The 22,098-nt window shown below is 41.3% G+C and overlaps 1 protein-coding gene across 6 annotated transcripts in view; it reads left to right on the plus strand.

Annotated features, from left to right (window-relative positions):
* The window catches only part of ICE1 (interactor of little elongation complex ELL subunit 1), a 56,535-nt gene extending 43,503 nt beyond the window's left edge, over positions 1-13,032 (plus strand). For 2 of the 6 annotated variants that reach the window (XM_059694661.1, XM_059694665.1), the window contains 6 exons: positions 393-553; positions 3,462-3,652; positions 6,220-6,326; positions 8,270-8,368; positions 9,513-11,758; positions 11,793-13,032. In XM_059694661.1, the coding sequence (XP_059550644.1) occupies positions 393-553; positions 3,462-3,652; positions 6,220-6,326; positions 8,270-8,368; positions 9,513-9,694 (740 nt within the window). In that variant the 3' untranslated portion in view covers positions 9,695-11,758; positions 11,793-13,032. Of the gene's footprint in view, positions 1-392; positions 554-3,461; positions 3,653-6,219; positions 6,327-8,269; positions 8,369-9,512; positions 11,759-11,792 lie in introns of those variants that run through there. The other 4 variants (XM_059694664.1, XM_059694662.1, XM_059694666.1 and 1 more) reach the window with 4 other exon arrangements.
* Positions 13,033-22,098: the final 9,066 nt, after the last annotated feature.

A 22,098-nucleotide genomic window follows, 5' to 3' on the forward strand; every position in this document is an offset into this window, starting at 1 on the left:
AATATTTTCAACACCAATTGCTTTTTGTGTTCTACAGGGGTGTTCTCTTGTAAATGCATACAAAAAATAGCCTGAAATGACACTAGCCAATTAGAAGGGCTCTGGGACTGGGGCAGGCTGGAGAAAGGGTGATTGCCTTGTCTTCATGTTTTAGAGTTTATTGCTCTTTTCAACAGTGGTATATATATCCATGTATTATATTTCAAATTTAAAGAAAGTTTGCCAAGGGGATGGGGGAAAAAGAAGAGAGAAGCAGATTTTTAAATAACTGAGGCTGGGCCTCAGTGGGTACGAGGCCTTGCAAGGTTCAAGTGAGATTACTAACATTTACTCTTAGTTATTTATTCATTTGATCAGTCATAAGGTTTATTATCTTATTTTATTTTTTACAGATTTTCCAGAGTCAGAAAAATTGACTTTGTTCATTGCAAATATGTGGCATGATATATTTATCTCTCAATCAGTGATTAATAAGGCAATGCAGCTAGTTGCCAGGCAACGTGCTAAAGGAGAGGTTCTGAACTGTTTAAGAGCTTATCTCAACTGGGAAAAGGTGAGGTTTATTTTTACTTCTTGTAATGTCATACTTTGTAGATCTCACATAAATGTTGTTGTTTGGTTTTCTATTAGCTGATAGTCCTTTTAGAGATAATATATTCTGTGCCTTAGATCCTTTAAAATGTCATTTTAGCCTAAGCTTTTTTTTTTTTTTAATGTTGTTCATTAAGTATGTATGTGACCCTTTGGGAAGAATTGTAGACCTGTGTATTGTGTTAATTTAACAGTTTATTTTGTGCACTAATTTATGACTGATCAGATTATGCACATGTGTAAGGGCTCCAAGGAGAGCTATAAATAATTTATTTCTACAGTATGTACTAAGAAAGATGAAAAAATTATCTCAACTTTTTCCTGTTAAGATTTTTCTGAATCTTATATTCTGTATTTTTTTCTAGTTGATGGAATTTCTATTACTTTATTATTTTCTTTATAATATAGTATCTACATTGGTGTTTTAGTAGTTTTTGATACTAATATTTATTAGATTCTATTTTCTTAAAAAGAGCAAAGAAAAAGGCCACTCTCCCAGGCTGCCTATAGGGCCACTTGGCTCCTGTGTCAACCTCCGCTTGTGTAAAGGAGCCTTCTCCTTTGGCCATTTGGGATGAAGCCAGATGTGATGATTTGATAAGAAGAGACATTATTTATAAAGAAGATAGAATTTTAGTAAATGTATTTACCCTGTATCAGATTAAATACAAATATAAAGTCAAAGCTATAAAATAGGAGGAATACTTGTGGGGAAAATACTATTAAAGTACAAGACTTCCAAATTCTCTTACAGATTTCAGCAGATCTGATAGACAAAAATCAGTAGAGACATAGTGGAATTCAATAATATAAAAGGTAAACTTGAATGAAGAATTTGCATTTTTCATATTTTGTAAATGTGGCATTTTTAAAACTAGTCATGATTTGGGCCACATGAAAACTTTAATATTTAAAAAGTAAAGATTCTACATACACAATTCTCTGGTAATCAATAAAATTGGACGTAATTAATTCAAAGATTTCAGAAAAATTCCATAAAAGTGACTTGGAAATTTAAACAGCCCTGGACAAATTGGGAACAAATAGAAACTCAACAGTAAATTCATGGTCTTTCAAATGTCATTGAAAAGGAAATTTTTCATAACAAAGTTCTCTGGTTTTGGAAAACCTATAGTCATTAAAGTAGTTTAAATGTCTTTATTATTAAGCAAATAAATAAAGTTGGCTGGTTATCATCTTAAAAATTAAGTCTGTGACAGAATCTAGAAAAAATATAGTTTAAGGTAATGCAAGTAATCAAGTAGAAAACAAAAAACAAATAAAAGGAAAGCATTGTCTTTAAAAATACAAATAAGACTGATAACTCAGTTCAGATTAATGAAAAATAGAGAAAAGCCAAAAATATCTAAGAATTTGGCTGAGGATAAAGATGTATCTACATTTATAGGATAATGACCAAGAAGACTACCACTTACAATCAAGAGCAACAGATTTGGAAAACTAGAATGATTTCTTAGCAAAATAAAACTGACCAAAATTGGTTTTAGGAGTGGAACACTTGATTAAACCTGTTGTTTTCAATGATCATAAAAGAGGTTGAGAAGATGATTAAGAATGTACTATACAAAAATTATGTGTAGGTTCCACTTGTACTTTGTCTTATCTTTATAGAGCCAGATAATCCCAGACTTTTTCAGAAATAAAAGATTGAAAGTGCTCTGTTCACTTTTCATAATAAACCCTAGTAAAAAAAAATTACTCAAGAAAACAATTATAAATTCGCTATGGTATTTACCCAAGAGAAGTCAAATTTATGTCTACACAAACACTTGTGTACAGATGCCCATAGCATCATCCTATGTAATAAAAGCCTAATATGCTAAGTGTCTGGTCGTCCGTTCAACCAATCAAAGTGTAGTATGCTAATGATATGCTAAGACCACTCAACCACTTGCTATGATGTGCACTGACTACCAGGGGGCAGATAGTCGACCGATTGACCAGTTGCTATGATGTGCACTGACCACCATGGGGCAGACAGTCGACCAATCACTATGACATGCACTGACCTCTGGGGGGCAGATGCTCAATGCTCCCCAAGGGGAGCGCCATTCAGCCAGAAGCCAGGCTCATGGCTGGTGAGCACAGCGGCGGTGGCAGGAGCCTCTCACACCTCTGCAGCAGCATTAAGGATGTCCGACTCCCAGCGGGAAGCGGGCCTAAGCCGGCAGTCAGACATCCCCAAGGGCTCCCAGACTGCGAGAGAGCGCAGGCCAGGCTGAGGGACTCCCCCCCACCCCCGCACCCCGAAGTGCATGAATTTTGTGCACCAGGCCTCTAGTTAACTATAGTCTAAAGCTATAGGGTGCATGGATAAACTGTGCTATATCTAGATAATGGATTACTACTCAGCAACAAAAAGGAGCATTCAGACTACCAATGCATGCAAAAACTTGGATAAATATTAAAAACCATGCACAGGTGTGAAATAGTGGCTAGTACTATCTGACTCAATTTTGTGAATTTCTGGAAGAAGGAAACTAGAGTCAGAAAAATGACAGAATTTATAGTATTTAAAGCTTAAATGTTTTTATTATAATAACTTTAAATCTCTGATTAGAGTTAATGAAAACTTGCATTACAGTCTGGATTGCATCTAGTCTCTTTTCTACCTGTCTGGATTCTGCATCCTGCTTAGAGCTTTTTATCTGGCCTACCAACTACCATTCTAGCATTATTTTAGGACATGTGCCATAACTGAGATAAACCTAGTTCCTTATTCAAAATACAACTTTCAGAAGGTGTCTTTTAAAACTAAATGGTTAATTGACGCTTGTTTTACTCTTTGAGGCTACTTATAAGATGTGTTGTTTTACTTGAACTCTAAATTTTATGTTTTTGTTTGCTAGAATGCTCCTGCAGATGTTGGCTTCATGGTTTCTAAGCTGCTTTTGACCATACAGTTATGTCCAAAAACAGAATTTCAGTCCAGTGAAAAATTTGGTGAAGACCTAAGTGATAACACTTGGGAATACATATTTGCCATTGATCTGCTCTGTTGCCATCAGAAATGGATTTGGACACATGATAACATTATAAGGTACAGGGCTCTTTTGTAACTTACAATAAAATTGAGTAATTCTTATATATATGTAAAAGGCTAATATGCACAGTCTCCACTCGAGAGTTAGACCAGGAGACCAGGAGTTCGATCGCTCGCTATGATGTGCACTGACCACCAGGAGCGGCAGGGAATGAAGGAAGGCTCTAGAGGTTCCTTCCCTTTTTTAAACTCTTCGTGTTAGCTGGAATACACAGTTGTTATTTTATTACATTGCTGACTGGTTTTCTAATTTTTTTCCATACCAATACTGCTTACTCTATTTATTAGTATATAATGCCATGATATTAATAGCCTCTGTGCTTCATTCTAAAATACTTATTTGACTAAACTTTATTCCAACTTTTGCCATTTAGGCCTCAATTTCCGGCTCTTCCACAAAATACCGACTTCTGCGCACGGGCCACGAAGTTTCAATCGCACTGTATGTGTGCGCCCGCACGTGGTATTTTGTGGAAGAGCCACACTCAAGGGGCCAAAGAGCCGCATGTGGCTCGCGAGCCGCGGTTTGCCGAGCTGCAGTTTGCCAACCACTGTTATAGGCTAATCTGTTGAATGATTGCTGAATTATGGTTTGAATAATTTTTACTGTTTAAGGTGGCTGCAGCATGTACAAGTGACATTTTGATTTGCGTAAGAGTTAATAAAACTACCCTTAAAGTACTTGTATCACTATCATATCTCCTTGCTTTATTTTTTTGTGCAAGTACCTGTCACTACTTTTCATTATAGTCTGTTATTCCTGTCTCTCCCAAGGAGAAATGACACATGACAGAGACCCTTTGGTTCACTGGCATGCTCCAGCATGTAGGATGGTGCCCATGTAAGGGATATGCTCAACAAATATTTGTAGAATGGAACATAATGACCATTATTTTAATATACAAATACTCTGGCGAACCCCACATGGAACAGAAATAGTCAAAATTCCAGGTTAGCAGTTCATCTCACCTGGGGTTTCAGGAGAGAAATAAGTAATGAATTACCTTTTCTTGTGCATCTAGAATTCTGGCACTCGCTATATACCATCTTTGGAAGAATGGAGAAGAATAGTCAAATTTCTGTTCTGTAATAATTCTTAATTTTCTTGGAACCCTGACTGAGAAAGGCTGATTTGAAGGAGTTTATGACATTGAAATGGATTCACCAAAGGATTAATAGTCCATATCCTTGAGATACTGGAGGAATTTATTCTTTGGAAATTTGTTCTCTCACTCATTTTTTTTCCCTCCTTAACCAAGGGAAAGATTATATATTTAAATGTCAGCAGTGGGGAATTAAATTATTTAATGAGATACAGCCATATTAAAGTAGCTGTAGTAGCTGTAAATGGATTTTTATACATTGACATGGAAGTATTTCATTGTCTTATTAAGAAAGTGACAGAAGTCTATCCAGTGCCTTATTTCTGTGTAATGATGTGTGAGTGCCTACCTGGGCCTCATCTTCCTGACTTCATGGGAATGAAAACCCAGAAGGCAGGTGGCTCTTCTGTCCCCCAGTGACTTGACGAAGGATACCACCAGGGATGATGCCAAACAGGTATTTGTTCAAGGTCCTCCCGCAAGTGGTGAAGACACAGTGTTGAATATCAGGATCTCTGCCTGAGTGACTTCAGACCCTGATTCCTAAGCACTGTAGTCACTTCCCCCTGTTTTTAACTTACATGCACATGTAGAAGTGCGTGGAAAGAAAGCCCAAACTTAGAAGAGTAATAATTATCTAAGAATGTGTTATTTGGGATGCTTTTGGTTTACATTTCCCTTTTGGTGTCTGCATTTAGCTTTCCTAGTACTATAAATGCTATGTAAGATGTAAACACATTTTTTTGAAAAGAGAAAGCAGAGAGGAATTGGCACTGTTTTCTGGGATTAGAAATTTTCCTAAATTTTCCTAAATTTTCAGTTAGTGTTTTTTTTTTAATTTCCATTGTTTTAGTTCTTTTTACAAAACAGCCTATTAACCTCTCTCTTCCCATAGAAACTATTGACATTTGAAACACAGGAGCTGTGTTAACACGTCGGGAAGGTTTAAGTGAAAATCCAGTTTTTCCCTTCTTGTTCTAGGACTTGGGAACATTGTTCAGCTTCTCTATGCAAAATCTTGTAAAAAGGGTTAAAACAGAATAAAGATGTAAAATGGGTGTTTATAATCTCTTTTAAGCCAGTGTGTGCACATTTATCCTGATAGTGGGATAGTTTGTGAGCTTCTAGTGTCCTCATTTTAACTTAAAAAGTAACATCTTCAGAAGTTCCTCTTGTTCACCAATTATCTACCTTTTACAGATCATTTTTTTTTAAAAAAAAATATTTTTTTTATTGATTTCAGAGAGGAAGGGAGAGGGATAGAGAGATAGAAACATGAGAGAGAAACGTCATTGATCGGTTGCCCCCTCTTTGCCACCTACTGGGGATCAGGAATCAAACTGTGACCTCCTGGTTCATGGGTTGATGCTCAACCACATAGCATCACTGGCTGGGTTCTTATAGACCATTTTTAAGACAATGCATACTCTCATACACATGTGTATTGTTATTACTTTATAGTAAGGAGCTGTGGCCTGTAATGGATAAGTGGATAAAATACAGAAAAGGACATGCTAACATTGCATATATTCCTGACATTATTATAGCATCGATACTAAGGCTGATCGGTGAGTTGTCTCTCGGATTAAATTTTTTCTTGACCATATTCATGGTGAGGTAATAAGTGTATAATAATATATGTTCACTGAAACTTCATCATAATAACTAATTTTGTAGCTTTTAGAGTAGATACTTTTGCACTTAATTCAATCTCTTTACTCACTCTTTCTTTATAAATTAGTGTTTTTATCCATCTTTGTCAGAGATTAAGGTTAATGTGAGTACATTTTATTTATAATTGAATTCTTGCTTCTCAGATACTAATATTAATCTATATACATGTACGTACTTACATATATATACACCAGGATACATAAATTGCTATAAATTATACTATAGTCTCTTTTGGTTCCTAAAATAAGACTATCTCCTGTTTTTTACACCCCTATTTTTTTCATACTTGCCCAATAAGGATCATTTTATGTACTTCCATAATTGCGAACTAGTTCTTTGTTTTTTTTTAATATATTTTATTGATTTTTTACAGGGAGGAAGGGAGAGAGATAGAGAGTTAGAAACATCGATGAGAGAGAAACATCGATCAGCTGCCTCCTGCACATCTCCCACTGGGGATGTGCCCGCAACCCAGGTACATGCCCTTCACCGGAATCGAACCTGGGACCTTTCAGTCCCCAGGCCGACGCTCCATCCGCCGAGCCAAACCGGTTTCGGCAATTGCGAACTAGTTTTGTGTTGTTTTACTCTAATCTGAATATACAGAAATTAAAATCATTGTTTAAATGATATGTAGACTCTTTAATATCAGACCTAAGGAAAGACCTCAGTGGACATCTGGTTTTACTCCTCCCTCAAATCACAGATCTTTATTTTTAAACTTTACCTATTCTTTTTCCTCTTTGCCTCATCTCTGACAAGCTGCTCTCTAGGCTCTGCAGAACTATCAGAAATGACCCCCCAGCTCAGGATGGCTGGTGGAAGTTTTTCTAAAATTCTGAACAATAATAAATTTCCTTGCAATGACAGGCTCACTTTATTCATTTTTAAGAAAATGTCTTCCTCAGTTTGAATAGCTGTAGTTTGTCGGTTTTCCAGTGAAAATTTGGTGTTTCATAGAAAAAAGACCAGTTTCCCTCCCAAATAAAACATCTGCACAGGTGCTTTTCTGGAGATAAGCAGTGTGCCTGGTGTACCGGGGGAGTGTTTCAGGGGCACTTCCCGTCCGTCACAGGTTGTGTACCAGGGGACTAGATGTAATAGGAATGACTGTGACTGCTTCTTGAAGGACATTCGTAAGGCAAATTGGCTTTTTTTGACTGCAAGCTTCTGGTGGTGAAGAATGACCTCCATGTAGCATGACACCACTGTCTTGATTGGGGCTGAGGGTCCTTGACCAGCCATTGCTTTTCCACTGTCAGTCTGTGTCTCAGCTCTGATAGGAAGGCACATAACCTTCATAGCATTGTTGTGAAAATAGTTTTGACCTTGAAGATTCCAGGGGGTCTGAAAACCACACTTGAGAGCTGCTGTTCCACATGGCGATGAGAGTCCTGTTACACAGCTACATTATAGCAGCAAAGGGTTATTATACCTGAGTGTGTGTTTGATGGGATCACAGTCTTAGAGTTGGTCTCTTAACATAACAGAAGTTAGCCATTTCACATTGAACCTACTGAAACCACCCATTCTCCTAAATTCCCCTTATTTATTATAACTTAACTGTGAAAAAGCAAAACATTGTATATTATCTGTATATGTAAATAAAAAATGACCAAGCATTTTGCTCACTCCTGAAAGACAAATTGTGCTTTACTGATTTTTGATCCTTGCCCGTTTAACCTGTTTTCACTTAAGAATAAGTACCCATTTTAACTTCAGGATCACTAAAATTAATGTACATAATATTTTATGAAAGAAAACAAATTTTAAATTCTTATGAAAAGTTAATCAACATTTAACCAAAGATTATTTTGTTTTATTTTTTTACCCCTAGGTCGTTTAGGCCAATTGGGTTTGAAAGAAGGGTTTCCTTCTGCTGTGAAAAATATTAGTTCGGTCATCGGTATGTTCATACAGCATGCCCAGGATGAAGGTACCCTTCTGTTTATGAAGCGCTTGCATTTCTTGTACTAACCCATGCTTTGTGCTCACTGGGTCTGGGCATCATGCTCTGCTCCTCTCAGGGCCTGATTGGTGAGGAGAGGTGAGAAGGATAATTTAAAAAGCTGTAGTCTAGCTACAAGTTCAGCATTGACTATGAACCAGAGCCTCAGCTCTTTACTTAGTGCCACACCTATTTACTTATTAAAATTGTGTTTTAAATCTCTGTATTTGTTTTACTCTTAGACTTTTTTTTTTAGTCGTTATTATGAGCCCCACTCTGTGCTGCTCTAATTGCCTTGTAGATTAGGGGGGAAGTAATTTTAAAGCTGCAGTACTGTTTTGTTTTCAGCATTAACATTTATATGTGTGGGTTTTGTTATATTTTTATTTTAAATAATAGCAGTTTTGCCCTGTTAGACATCACCTCACTAAAAGAAATCTGAAATATATAGTTAATAATAAATTTTAATTAAATAACTCCTAAATTTTTAAAATAAAGTATTTCAGTAAGTAGACCTTAACTAAAATTTAATACATTTTAATTAAATAATTCATAAATGAACTTATGCTAAATGAGAATTATAATCTATAATATGTAACCTAGCTATAATCTATAATTATATGCTGTAATCATCTACTGTAATATAGTATGTGAAAGTATGGTACAAGAGATAGTTTTTCATTTGTTCTCATTTCATTATGATTTTCATTTCCAAAGTCCCCTTATAAACACTTCAGTGGATATTTAATGGAGTCATTTGTTTGATGAATGCTCTGGGATCCACATTTTGTTAAAATGTAAACGTGGGAGTGTGATGCTTCCAGAACTACTTTGGGAAGCTTAGCTAACGCTGACATGAGAAGGCGGAAGCTCTACTGCCCTGTGCCTCCGGGAACAGGCCCCTGTCGGCACACAGCCAGCACTAGAACCCTGCTCAGAGCTGTGCTGCGTTTTTTCATTTTTCCCACTTGTAGACAAGTCTTAAATTAATTCTTTTATTGTGGGTCTTGTTTTATATTTAGTTTTTATTGTGGTAGAAAGTGTTCTGAATAATATTCAGTAGGTTTCACCATAAAAAATTTGAATAACGGACATGTTTTTATGTGATGATGGATGTGAAAATTCTTTTCAGATATACCATGGGGTATACAGCTAGCAGCTGTGTATGCCCTTTGTGACTTGAGTCCCAGCAATCCAGCAGAAATATCCAAGATCCTGGAAGCCTGGCGCAAGGAGACCTCTCACAGTGTTCCGTCTGCAGTGGTCCGCTCCCTGGAGGAAGTCAGTGCATTGTGTGCGCAGGAATTCGGCTAAGCCCCGCTGCACTGCTCCTGGAGAAGTGCCTTCACCTATCTTGAGTATGAACAGGTTAATCGGCTTTCAGAATACAAACTGAGGTTTCACAAAAAAGATGCAAGAGAGAAAATGCGAAGAGGCTGTCCTCGCTGTGGCAAGGAGACAGAAGAAATACACAGTGACATAGCCGTGTTTCCCTAAACCACGTACTTAAATCACTTACGTCTGTCGTGACTACATGACAAATGGATTATATTATTGTGTCTTGGTCAAACAACAAAAACTTGAACTTAGCCCTTTTTGCTGCAGAAAGTGCCCTTTTAGTCGCTTTTTAAAATTGACTGGCATTTTATAATGAATTTAATATGAAAACATTGATTTGGTTCCTGAGTTAATTCTGGCCTTTGCGTTCAAATGAGTGACTAGGAGAAACTAAATTGGCTAAAAAAGAACTAGAAAACTCTCCACTGTCTTAGATGGAAACGGGCTACAGAAGTTTTTCTCGTTGGATAGTGTGCATCTGATCCGAGGAAAACACGGGGAGCCTCCGAAACTCACCTTTATGCGTTTTCTTCACAGGCATTCTGAAACTAAAGTCCCTTCAGCTATTTAACTATTTGCCAGGAAAGGAGACTGAGAAGTCGAGTCCACTGCAGGGTCTGTGTCAAGACGTGTACATACGGATTCAGGCACCCAGAGCCATTCGCCGTGTACATAGGGACAGTGCGATAATGTGTGTCACATTCGATGATGTTCCGCTTTCGGAATTTTAGTATTTGTACAGAGAAAATGGGTTTAATAACTCACCGTGGTTCTGATTTGTCTTATATCCATCATTTCTTAAATCTCTTGTATGCGTTTTTTTATAATAAAAATAAAAGTAAGCCATGTACATTATTGTTCTGATCAGTGAAGACGATGGCCATTCCGAAGGCGATCCCGCTTCTGCATAGACACGTGCTGCTGCACCAGCATTTCGCTGTGAGTTCTCCACAACACTCAGTGCTAGCGGAGACCAGATGCCTAAGTGTTGATTGGCCTCCCGACTAGATATGTTTGTTTAATTACAGTTGCTGCCCTTTACAAATTACATCTGATAAGTGTTTTACTCCTTTGTGTTTTTTAAGTAATAATAACAGAAAACAGATTTATGAACAACTCTGTGTAGCCCTTTGGAAGCTGTTGTTTGGTGTGTTCACTTTTCTGCCAGTATTTATTGAGCATGTGCTCTCTGCCGGTTCCTCGCTGGGAGGTCCTGGTGAACAGGCAGTGAGAAACAAGTTTTCAAAGACCTGTGATCTGGTGGTAGAGAAAAACCCTAAGCAGTCACCCTAGTAAGTCAACAGTTGAAAATTTTGGTGAGTTTGGTGAAAAAAAAACATGGAGGTTTGTAATAGAATAGCAGGGTAGAATCTGCTCTTCCTAGGTGCTGGTCAAGGAGGGTCCCTCTGAGGAGGTAACACTTGAGTCAGGACCTGAGAGAAGGGAGCCAGCCAGCCTTGAAAGTAGGGGACGAGTGTATCTCCTGGACAGGTGAGTGTCGCTCTGCGAGGGAAAGAGCCTCTTGTGTGCAGAAAGGCTTATTGAGCCAGACACTCTGTTTAAGGGACAAGTGTCATTTGTCCGGTTATACAGGTAACTGCCAGTCCCTGGGACCTGCGCAGCCCTGGGCTTGTGCAGAGATGTCACCTGAGATTACAGTTCACAGGCTGTTCTGTGGTAAAAGGGTGTGAGAAGGGCAAGAGGTGAAGCAGAGGGACCTTCAGGAGGTAGGGCAGAGATTACCATGGTAGATGGATTCCAGATGTCTTCTAGGGGTCAAATCAATGCTAAGTTCCTGAACTGGGGTAAGGACAGGTAAGAATCAAGATTCCAGGTTACTGAGTTGGGCTCCTGGGGGTAGGAATCACAAATCCTGGATGCTGGTTTGGGACATGGGGCTCTTAAGACATCCAAGTGGAAGGGGCAGGGGCCTTTACAGGCAGTATGGAGTTCAGACAAGATCAGGCAGAAGTTAGGAAGTTGATAAGTGTGTGAAGGCTATTTAAAGCCGTGTGTGTGTGTGTGTGTGTGTGTGTGTGTGTGTAGTGTGTAGCGTGTAGCGTGTAGCGTGTAGCGTGCACCAAGGGAGAAAACTTCCCAGAGGACAGAGGAGGCAACCCCAGAGGGCAGGAGGTGGTGATGTAGTAGTACCTTGGTTGTTTCCTTGCCAGATCTAAGAATGCAGGCATTGGCCATTTGTGCTTGAAGCTGCAGGGTCAGGTGGTGGGAGCCAACCAGGTGATGGTTGGGTTTTGCATCCTGTGGGTGCTGTGACCTCAGCATTTACCACTTAACAGTTGGCTTAGAGTGATGCAAAGTAAAAGGGGAGGTCAGGAAGAGAAGAGCAGGTCTGCACACACATTTTTTATTTTTTTGAAAATTTGCCTAGTGGATGAATTTGTTAAAAATGTTCAAAACATTTTTTTTTTAACCTCAGCAATTTTATGTGTTTTTAGTTGGTGGAGAATAAGTAACACCTGACACTTTCTGCTGTTGCCTTTCTTCACCAACTAAGAGTTTGTCAGTATCTGCTCTGTGTTGTGACCCGATGATAAATAGGCCTGAACTTGCCTGTGGTGCTGTGTCACCCTCAGAGGGTGAAGCAGTTTAAGCTGTTAATAAATTTAATTTCTGGTATTCAGACAGAACGTTGTTGTAGGGTTTTATTATTTGAAAAAAATTAAAAAGTGAATAAACATTTGAACCTGGAGTTGGGTGGGGCTTTAGGCTAGCATAGGAGTCTGTGCACCAGAAAGCACACAGGTTCTGGGCACCACAGGCTGGCGTGCTGCCCTGCAGTGACTCTCGGGCCAGCGGAGCAGTAACAGCCCAGGAACCTGAGGAGCTGTTCCAGTGAGGCAGTGACTGAGGGAGAGCGATAGCCAGTGGCCAGTGGTCTTTATGGACAACTTCACGAAGCACGTTCCTAGGGATGGCTCGACTTCATTCCAAGCACAAAGTCGGCCTGTAGATGATACTTCAGGCTGTGATTTCCCACCCTGAGACAACTTGGTCAAGTGGCTTACTTTGTTAAGAGAACATGGAACAGGATCTGTACTTGGGGATAGAAAGAGCTGCACTGTGGCCGTTAGAGGGCACTGCAGACTCTCCCGTGAACTAGGCTGGCCAGAACACTGGATGCTTTCCTGGGACAAGCTTAGGTGCAGTTTACACAGAGCCTTGCTGTCAGGGAGACATTTCAATTCACACTGGGTGTTAAATGAAGTTAGTGCTACCACCTGGGGCCATTATCTCCAGAAGTAAATGAGAGAAACTACAAAGGATAATGTCATTTGAGAGACAACCTCCCCCCCGCGCCCCCCCCCCCAAAAAAAAGAGGTAAATACTTTGCCTATTTGGTCAGATTCTTTCCTGGATAGTTTTTTATTCTAAAGCAAAATGTTTTGACTAAAAACAAAACGAAGCAGTGGCAGGTGGGTGAGTAATAATGGGTGGAAGGTTCCGTGAGCACTCTCCTGATCAGTCAGGTATAAAAGCAATTAGTTAGGAAATCCTGTCCACATTGAACATCAGTTCATTTCAAATAACATTTCCAACACATTCTCATGTAGAACCACATTGTAAAGAGTCTAGTGTGACTAGAGCTTATAAATGTGAGTTCAACTTACCTAAGACTACAGATGCAAGAAAGGGCTCAATGATGCGTGTTCTAGAAATTGAGGGGAGTTTTGAAGGTAAGACAACCATTAAATTAAGCACTCCTCTTCCAGTCGCCTGACACTTGCTTAGGGAAATTCACTGTTGTCTGTTTTGATTGTGAAACAAAGGGGAAGTTCTTTTTCCAGCCCCTGAAGAGATGTTTAAGACGTGCTTGTTTTTATGAATTAAAGACCAGTCATATCCCAATCAGTTCAGCACAGTTTCATGGTTCTATGTAAGCAAAGACAATTGTGGGTGAAGCACCACTGAGAAATGCTACAATTCAGTTTTATGAAAATGAAAGCATTTGCTTGCTTTTACGGACTTTGGGGTTTTGTGAGCAGTGTTAGCATCTTGGCAGGCGTTGCTTGGGCCTCTCCTGCCTCCCTGTCCCTTGCATGCCAGGGTTTACCTTGGGGCCAGGTGGAACTCTGATTCTCCTGCAGAGAGGCTGGTACTGTCCAGCATCCTCTGAGGGGCTCTGTGCATGGGGACAGGATGAGGAGACCTAGCTGGTGGGCCCCCAGACCAGCGGTTCTCAAAGGACATAGCCTCACCCCAGACCCACGAATGCCAAAGTGGGAGTCCGGTGTATGGAGTCCCCCAGCAGTTGGGGAACCTAAGAGCTGCTGCCATCCTGTTCAGCCTGGCATCTGCCCTCTGCTCTAGGCTCTGCCTTCCCAGCCACTTCCTACATAGGCTCCCCAATTGTCCCCCTTCTTGGTTCATTTCAGTGGAAATTTTGGAGCAAGTGGAGGATAGCTTGGTATCTGCCTTCCTCTATCTTGAACTGAGCCTGGTCCCTTTTGTTTTAAATTTTTTGTGTGTGTGGTCTTTAAGGATATTTTTTCTTAACAAGTAGTTATTAATTGCTGCTCTGAAATAATCTCACCCTAAATCATGAGTGTACAACTGACAAACTTAAGAGAACAGTGGGATGTTGAAATGCCCACCCTGAACCCAGCACACCTTGGTACCCAGAGTAACTGCCTCTTGTGATTGTCATGTTTTTATATGTAAATTTGTATTATTACATATTCATTTGAATAGTATAAATTATAATCCAATGTATTTTATTAATCTTTTCATGTTATTCATGTGTTGTATGCAAGTAGTAAATTAAATATTAAAACAGGTCACACACTGGAATGTCCGTCTCCCTCTCATCCCTCTCTCCAGGGGCAGCTCTGTCTCCAGCTGTTGGCAGCAGCTTCCCCCCAAAGACCCCAGGCCTGCTGCATCCTGTGGGGGGTGGGGGAGGGAATGGCCACTCGCAACTGTACCGATGTAACAGAATGTCAGGACCTCACCTGCTCTTCACCCATTTCTTCTAATAATCCCCAAGATTAATAACACAGGAGGTGTCTTGTGCTCATCTCCCTACTCTGCCCCCCCTGCCAGTGTGGAAATCAGGTCCTACGTGCCTACATTTCCGTGCCTGCATTTCCGCTTGGAAGTTGTTCCCCAGGGTGGGAGCCATGGTGAAGGGAGGACTTCAGGTTATATGAAGTGAATCATATTTAGCCTTTCAAAGTGAGTTCCCCTCAAAAGCCTAGAGAGCTAGTCTGCTATGGAGGGCTGTCTCTTTGCTCTGGCCCCAGGATTCTGGATTCTGTATGATGGAAAGAGGAAGGGAGGGAGGGAGGGAGGGAGGGAGGAGAGAGGTGCTTGACCTGGAGTCAGGAGTGCTGTGTGCCTGCCCAGCAGGGTTCTGTCACCCACTGATGGGGCGTACATTCTGGAGTGAAGGGCTGGCCAGCAGGTAGCATGTCATGGGTCTGAGGCCACTTTCTCTACCCAACTTTCATCCCATGGAGACTCATGTACCGAACTCCTAACTCAGGCCTGTTTTATGATTCCCTGAAGTCCAGGCCAATATCAGTTAGATTCTTCAAACCAACCCTAATACAAATGCAGGAAAACCTCAAATGAAGCAACTATTCTGATTTTTGAAGAATAATCACATTTAAAGTTTTGTGACAGCTGTTTAAGAGAAATGCACCTAGTAGTGTTTCAGTTGGAATTTAGAGGCAGTACATGTGGTTTATGATGAGGTAACCTTGTGTTATGAGGTGACTGAGTCACCTTCCATTCATCTGCACTCTTTGTTTTGCACTACACTTACTGGTAAGGTGACCTTGATTGTGTGGACCAGTGAAAGGGGGCTGGATGTTAGCAAAGCAATGGACAAAAAAAGATAAGACCACAACCTCAAGAGTCCTCCCCCAGGGCACCTTTCCCATGCAATAGGGAAGCCCCACCTTGGTCTGCTCATCAACCACTAGGAGATGAGAGATGATCAAGAACTCACTTTGTTTTGATAGAAAACAGCAGTCGGGTTTGCAAACATCTGGACAAACCAAATCTAACCTCCAGAAACTTTCTTCATAGGAAGACTATTGGTAAATACTCCGCGTTTCTGTGGGGAGTGAGGCCTCCTGACTGGTATCCCTATATATTTTTTGATGCTTCACCTTTTTGGGGAAAAATATTTCTGGAGAAAGGATGGAATTTTCACAAAAAGGCACTTAGCCTACTGCAGTTTCTTTTGTTTAGTGGAGCCCCCTTTCAGCTCCTGCAGCTGACCTGGCACAAGGAAGGTCAAGGGGAAGGTGAGGAGGACATTTAGGACAGCCCTGTACCTACCAAGTATAGGGTCCAAGCCCCACTGCCATTTTGGGAAGCTCCCATTAAGAATTCAGCAGCTGGCCCCTGGCCAGTGTGGCTCAGTAGGTTAGAGCATCGTTCTTGCACCGGAAGATCAGGCATTCAATTCCTAGTCAGGGCACATCTCTCTCTCACATCCTTTCTCTCTCTTTCCCTCTGCCCCCCCCCCACCCCCCCAGCCTCCTTTTCTAAGAAAAAAAAAGAAAATTCTGTGCCTGGCAAGGTTTGTCTCAAGCTTCTACTTTACCTCACCCTGGGGACACTGAGGAGAAGAGGAAAGAGGTTTTGAGGTGGAGGAGAACCTGCCATTTGTAGGGTGTTTACTTCCTCCAGAGTCTTGTTGATATGGAAACATCTAGAAAAGCAGAGTTAGGATCCCTTGTGGCAGGAGCTCTAGGGTCAGATCTCTTCCCGAGATGTGGGATCAGCTGAGGGAGAGATGCTGGAGATAAACAAGCACAACCCTGGTCCTCACTTTATAATGAAGTGCATTATAAAAAGGTCATGAGCCCTTGTTTCAGGTCCGCCTTCAGGATGCCAATTTCACAGTGACTTGTTTAGGAAGCAGGGAGCACAGGCTGTACTGGAGTGCCGCCTTCGTGGAAGGTGGAGAAGCATGACGCATGCAGTTTATGCAGGATGCTCACACCACCCCTCCCTGACTTCCTGCCACTGAGGGCCGGCCTTTGCATATTGAAAATCTGTTTGTTCAATCGGCAGTGGAGCAGAAAATAGAATTGGCACGGCATTCACTCTTGACCTTTCCTAGTTTGTATTTTTAAAAGAGAATGGAATTTAACTCCAATCATCTTGGCCATCATCCAAAATAATGTTTTTAATGCATCCTTCAGTTTATAAAGACTGTTTGCATGAAGATTTAAGTTTTCTGGATTTGGATGCCATTTTTAAATGCTTGACTAATTTATATATAGAAACACAGGCATTAGAAAAACTAAGATAAATACAGTTCCAGAAACTGTCAGTTCACCTTGCTTTTAAAAATGGCTGTCTTTAGCTATATATCTCCATTTTATAATGAACTCAAGAAAAAAAATCTCATGAATAGTTTGCTTTTATTCACAGATTGAGCTTTGTATTGATCCTTTCCCTGGCATCCTTTTCAGTCAGATTTCACAAACCCTTATGTTTGAATCCAAATGTGTCATTGTTGTTTGTTTGTTTTGTTTTTTTTTAACCCCACGCAAGTGTTTTCAATGGAAAATTAATACATCCAGAAATGCTGTCAGTTTCCTAGCTCTGCCACTCCATGAGGCCTAAAGTCACCTTACCTACCTTCCCAGTAGGGGGCACCTGCGCCTTGGTCATGAGCCCTAAACCACCCACACCCGTCATTCCACACCCATACACAGAAACACAGTTTTAGGAGAGGAAACACAGTACAGGACATCAAGGTGTATTTCAGATTACCCCAATGCCCTCTTTGCCAAGTGTGCTCCTGGCGTATGTTTTAAAGAGCAAACTTTCACGGAAGTAGAAGGTGTGTCAGCTGGAGGTGGTAGTGCTTCCAGAGGGCATGGGAACAGACTTCTAGCACAGAACTTCTTCTTCCTTCCCTTTTAACATGACAGTGCAACTTACCTGGAATTATTGTGGCAAATACAGGACTATACACATGTCTCTCAGAGGAAGGTTAAGTGGGGAATATCTGTATTCTTTCATGACTTTGTGTGGCTCTTTGCATCCTGGGACTTGTCTTTTGTCTTATGTAACAATGATGAAGCAAGACACTAATACTACAAGTAACATTTTTCTAAGAGTCAGCTGAGAAACTTTGGTGGGGCCCAAAACCTTTTTCTGTAGAAAATACAGACAATACCCTGTATTCTCTCTTTCCTATATCTCTATTTCTATCTCTATCGCTATACCTAAGCTGTATCTATATCTATACCCATACTATGTCTATATCAAGATACCTATATTTATATCTATATTGGTATCTATATCTATCCATCCACCCATCATATTAGAGTTCTTCAAAGACACAGAAGCAAACATCCCCGGCTAATATATGTCCTATTGGTCTGTGTCTCTGACACCAATAGGAATCCCCAATTTGGAGAACCCAGACTAACACATCAACATATTTGCCTCTGCGCCAGCACAGCATCCTGATTCAGAGGAGGCAGGTGGCCCCATGTGAAAGGTCATTTATTTGGAGAAAAACACTCCTGAAGTGATTGATGAGGGAGTCTTCCAGCTGGCATATTTTGGGAAAGGAGGATTTATATTTCTGATTTCAGATTCCCTGAAACAGGTGCTGTATTTCTCATCATATAATTCTTCATGATAGACCTGTTCATTATTTCCTTGATGAAAAATGGTAATCAGCTGAAAAATTGTTAAACTGCAATCTCTACATCTCATGGTCTGTGGGCATTTTAATGACAACGTACCAATACCTGTTGAAGGCAATTATTCTTCTAGTGTGAACTCCACAGGTGGGTGAAGGTCAGGTTCTCACAGTCATTATGAGATTAATAGCTCTATTATGACTGGAACCCCCCAGAGTGAAGGGGTATGGAGACTTTGTCCACCCCATCTGGACCACAACTTCATGGTCACACCTGTGGAACCTGAGAAAGAAGATACCTACTAAGAAGGGCCCTTGGTGGTTAACTGGGTTCAAAATTTTAAAACAGAGCCTAGCAGCCATTTGGGCACAGGGCCCTCTCATGCAAACTGCTCTTCAGGGAGAAGCCTTCACTGAACTACCTTTTCACTGAAATGCCTGCCTGCACTGTTTCTGCTATCTGAGCCAGCCCTTATAACATTCCTGGAATCCTATTTCAACCAAGAGAATGGAGGCTTTTCTCCATCCAATCAAAGCTGCACAGCTATTCAGCTTCTTCACTGACCAATCAGACCTGCTTTATTCTGACCAATCAGGACAGTGTTTTTTGGACTGCTTCTCTCAGAATTTGGAGTTCTCACTTGAATGAGAACAGAGGAAACAGGGATCAGGGGCGGGACTTCTGTCTACATAAGTCAGCTCCCCTCTGGCTCTGAGAGCACATTTTCCCTTTCCACTGAAGACTGCATTTTCCAGCTGGAGCTGAAACACCATGTCTTGCTGGAGCAAGAGCAAAGCAGGCCAGCGCAAGGCAGAGCAGAGCTGTCTAGTCAGAGAGGGGCCTGGTTCCAGGGCTACCTCAGCCATGCTGTTTCACAATTGGGCTATTTTGCACTGAATAAAGTTTCTTTCCTTGCAGTGCCCCAAATTGGGGATTCCTATTGGTGCCAATGACCATCAATTGGCACAATGCATGCATGTGGTCCCACTCATCTTCATGGCCACTCGCACCTCCCTGTCCCTCAGGAGTTATTAGGCCCTTTGCTTTGCCTTCCCAGCTCAGAAGCTCCTTTCAGTGCCTCTGCCTCTGAAAGCCACACCATCCTTGCTCTCACATGGGTGCACTGCACCAGCTACAGCCTGCGACCCTCAGTGTATCTGATGATGATACGGGGATGTCACTGGCACATAGTTAAGACAATTACATCCACTAAACAACAGCACAGGGAATATGGTTGATAATGTTGAAATAACTACGTATGGCTCTGTTATCGGTAAAATTGGGGTATACTTTTTTCCACTGGGTACTGGGGGTGGAGTCCTTACGATATCTCAAGAAAAAGAATTTTCTGAGACTCGCACCAGAGGATGAGCGATTTTTATTTGCATGAAATTATAACCCTGGGTTTCCAAAGTCCCATTCCAGTCATAGAAGACGTGTAGCTGGGGTTTCAATAAAGCAAAAAGCAGAGCCAGTGTCCAGAGTTTCCATTCCATGTTGCAGTGGGGTCCAGTTCAGCATCAGGCTAGTTGCAGTCCATTAGTTCATTATATGTGGGGGGTCCAAATGGTTGTGGGCCATGTGGACGAATGCCAGGAAGCAGGAGTGAGAGAGCCCTGCAAGCTAGGAGCAAAGCACAACACGCCAAAAGAACTAACTCCTGTGTTCAGGGGATTAAATATCCCAAATTTCATGCCCTTGCAGTGGCCACGCCCATTCTGTTCAATGACCTGTTCCTAGGTGTGACTGACAGCAAGCACCTTCCCCCTGTCACCCCAACTTCACTGGGCAGCCACCCATTCTCCTCCCTGTCCAGGCCCTTCTTCCAACCATCTGCAGGGGAGAGGCAGGCGACTCCCTGGAGAGTGTAAAGCTTTAGCTTCCTGGTGAAGCTGCTAACTGACATGCTTATAATATTTGGCCCTCCCCCTTTGTTCCTTTCCTGTTGTTAATAACTAGATTAATGGTAATGGTATCAGTTCCAGGTGGGTATTTGAAATACCCAGGGCACCACTTTGTAAAGTATATGATTGTCTAACCACCATGCCGTACACTATGCTGAAGATAATATAAAATAATATTGAAGGTAAACTTTAATTGAAAAAAAAAAAGACTATCGTATCTGAAATAAGAGAGGCCACAGGCTCCAGAGCAGAAGAAAGGTAAAGGCAGTCTTGAGGAGGAAAAACGCAGTAGGAGCTGCTCGTTGATTCCTGGATTCCTCATAAGGAGTTTAAATGATCGTGCTGCAGACCATGATGGACCCCGTCCTACCGTCCTCCAGACAGTTTCATGTGCTCCTGCCCCTGACACCCCCTTTGCCTCTTCTCTTTTCGTCCTTTTCAAAGACACATAAATGTAGAGTTCAGGTGGGACTAGAAAGCCTATCCCACTTCCCCACCTCTCATCTTGGAGCCTTCAGTATCACCCTAGCCTTGGGTCAGTTTTCTCTGCTGATCATTAGTGTATTAATTTCACTGTCTCTACAGTTCACTGGCCTTAATTTTGCCTGTCACAGTGGGTTGACCCTTTGGCAGGGCCCATGGGAAGACCACCATCATCATTTGCTCCTGTTTCCTCAGACTTGTCTCCTCCCCGTCCCACATCCACCCCCGCTCACCTGCACTGTGCAAGCCCTGATGGGCATGCTTCCTGTCTACATGCTCTTAATCCTCTGAATTTGTTCATGATATTCCATATCCAGGGAGTTCCTTCCCCTCAGTCTCTTGGGCAAGTTCTAAGCTTCTCCACATGGCCGAAGGCCCACCCCTCTTTGCAGTTGTCCTCACATCATGTGGCAGTTATATAACTTCTCTCTTCAGCATTGGCTGCCCACCTGTTGGCAAGCAGTTACACTTACCTGGGACTAGCGCTTTGGAAAAATGGAGATAATAGCTTTTTTTTTCAGAATTGTGATAATGAAGTGGGATAATACACAGGAAATCACCATGCATGTTGTAGGTCAGTGTACAAATTTAAGTGATTTTTGGTGATGAACAACCCACAGCTCATATATAAATATCACTTACACTACAAACTAGACTATTTATATTTTGCCCATTGTCTGTTCAAGCAGACCATAGAGTTTTAATCTGTCTGCATATGAGATGCAAGTGCCAAGCACTTGAACAAGGTTGGGGAGAAGACAGAGTTTCTGCAGGTCCAGCAGCATCTGTCACATGCACAGAATTGCATGGGTCCTCGCTGCCAGCCCAGGGCAGACGGCCGACCATGCTGGTGATTCCGTCAGTTGTTCTCTTCTTGTTTAGACGACTTAATTGGCGGGTTTTCTCATATTGTTCTTGGAAAACTGGGCAGCTGATGATATCAGTTGCAATCGTGGGATGCATCTTTCAGCAGATATTTATTTACATAATGTGCTACTGCCACAAACAAGCTCCCAGAGACCAGATGTTTTAAAGGCAAAGCCTCAGTAGCTGGGGAACAAGTAGGTCAGCACAGCATGCCGGCCATTAAGCAGTGGGACTTCAAGGAGCACTCTTCGGATTGATGCTTTAAGTATTCTCATAAATGTCATAGTTCTAGGAGCTACATTTACCTGGAAGAAGATGAATTGTTAGTTGTTTTGGAAAGTAAGGGCAAGAGTATTTAAATCTATTTGGCCAAATAGACTCTCATTTCAAATATGTTTTTGTAAATTTTTTTCTTAACTGCTATTTCTATAAAGCCTGTGTCCTAACCTATAGCTACCCTCTGAGGAAGCTATGGAATGATAACCAA

This window comes from Myotis daubentonii, chromosome 4 (genome assembly GCF_963259705.1).
Source record: "Myotis daubentonii chromosome 4, mMyoDau2.1, whole genome shotgun sequence".
Classification (NCBI taxonomy): domain Eukaryota; kingdom Metazoa; phylum Chordata; class Mammalia; order Chiroptera; family Vespertilionidae; genus Myotis; species Myotis daubentonii.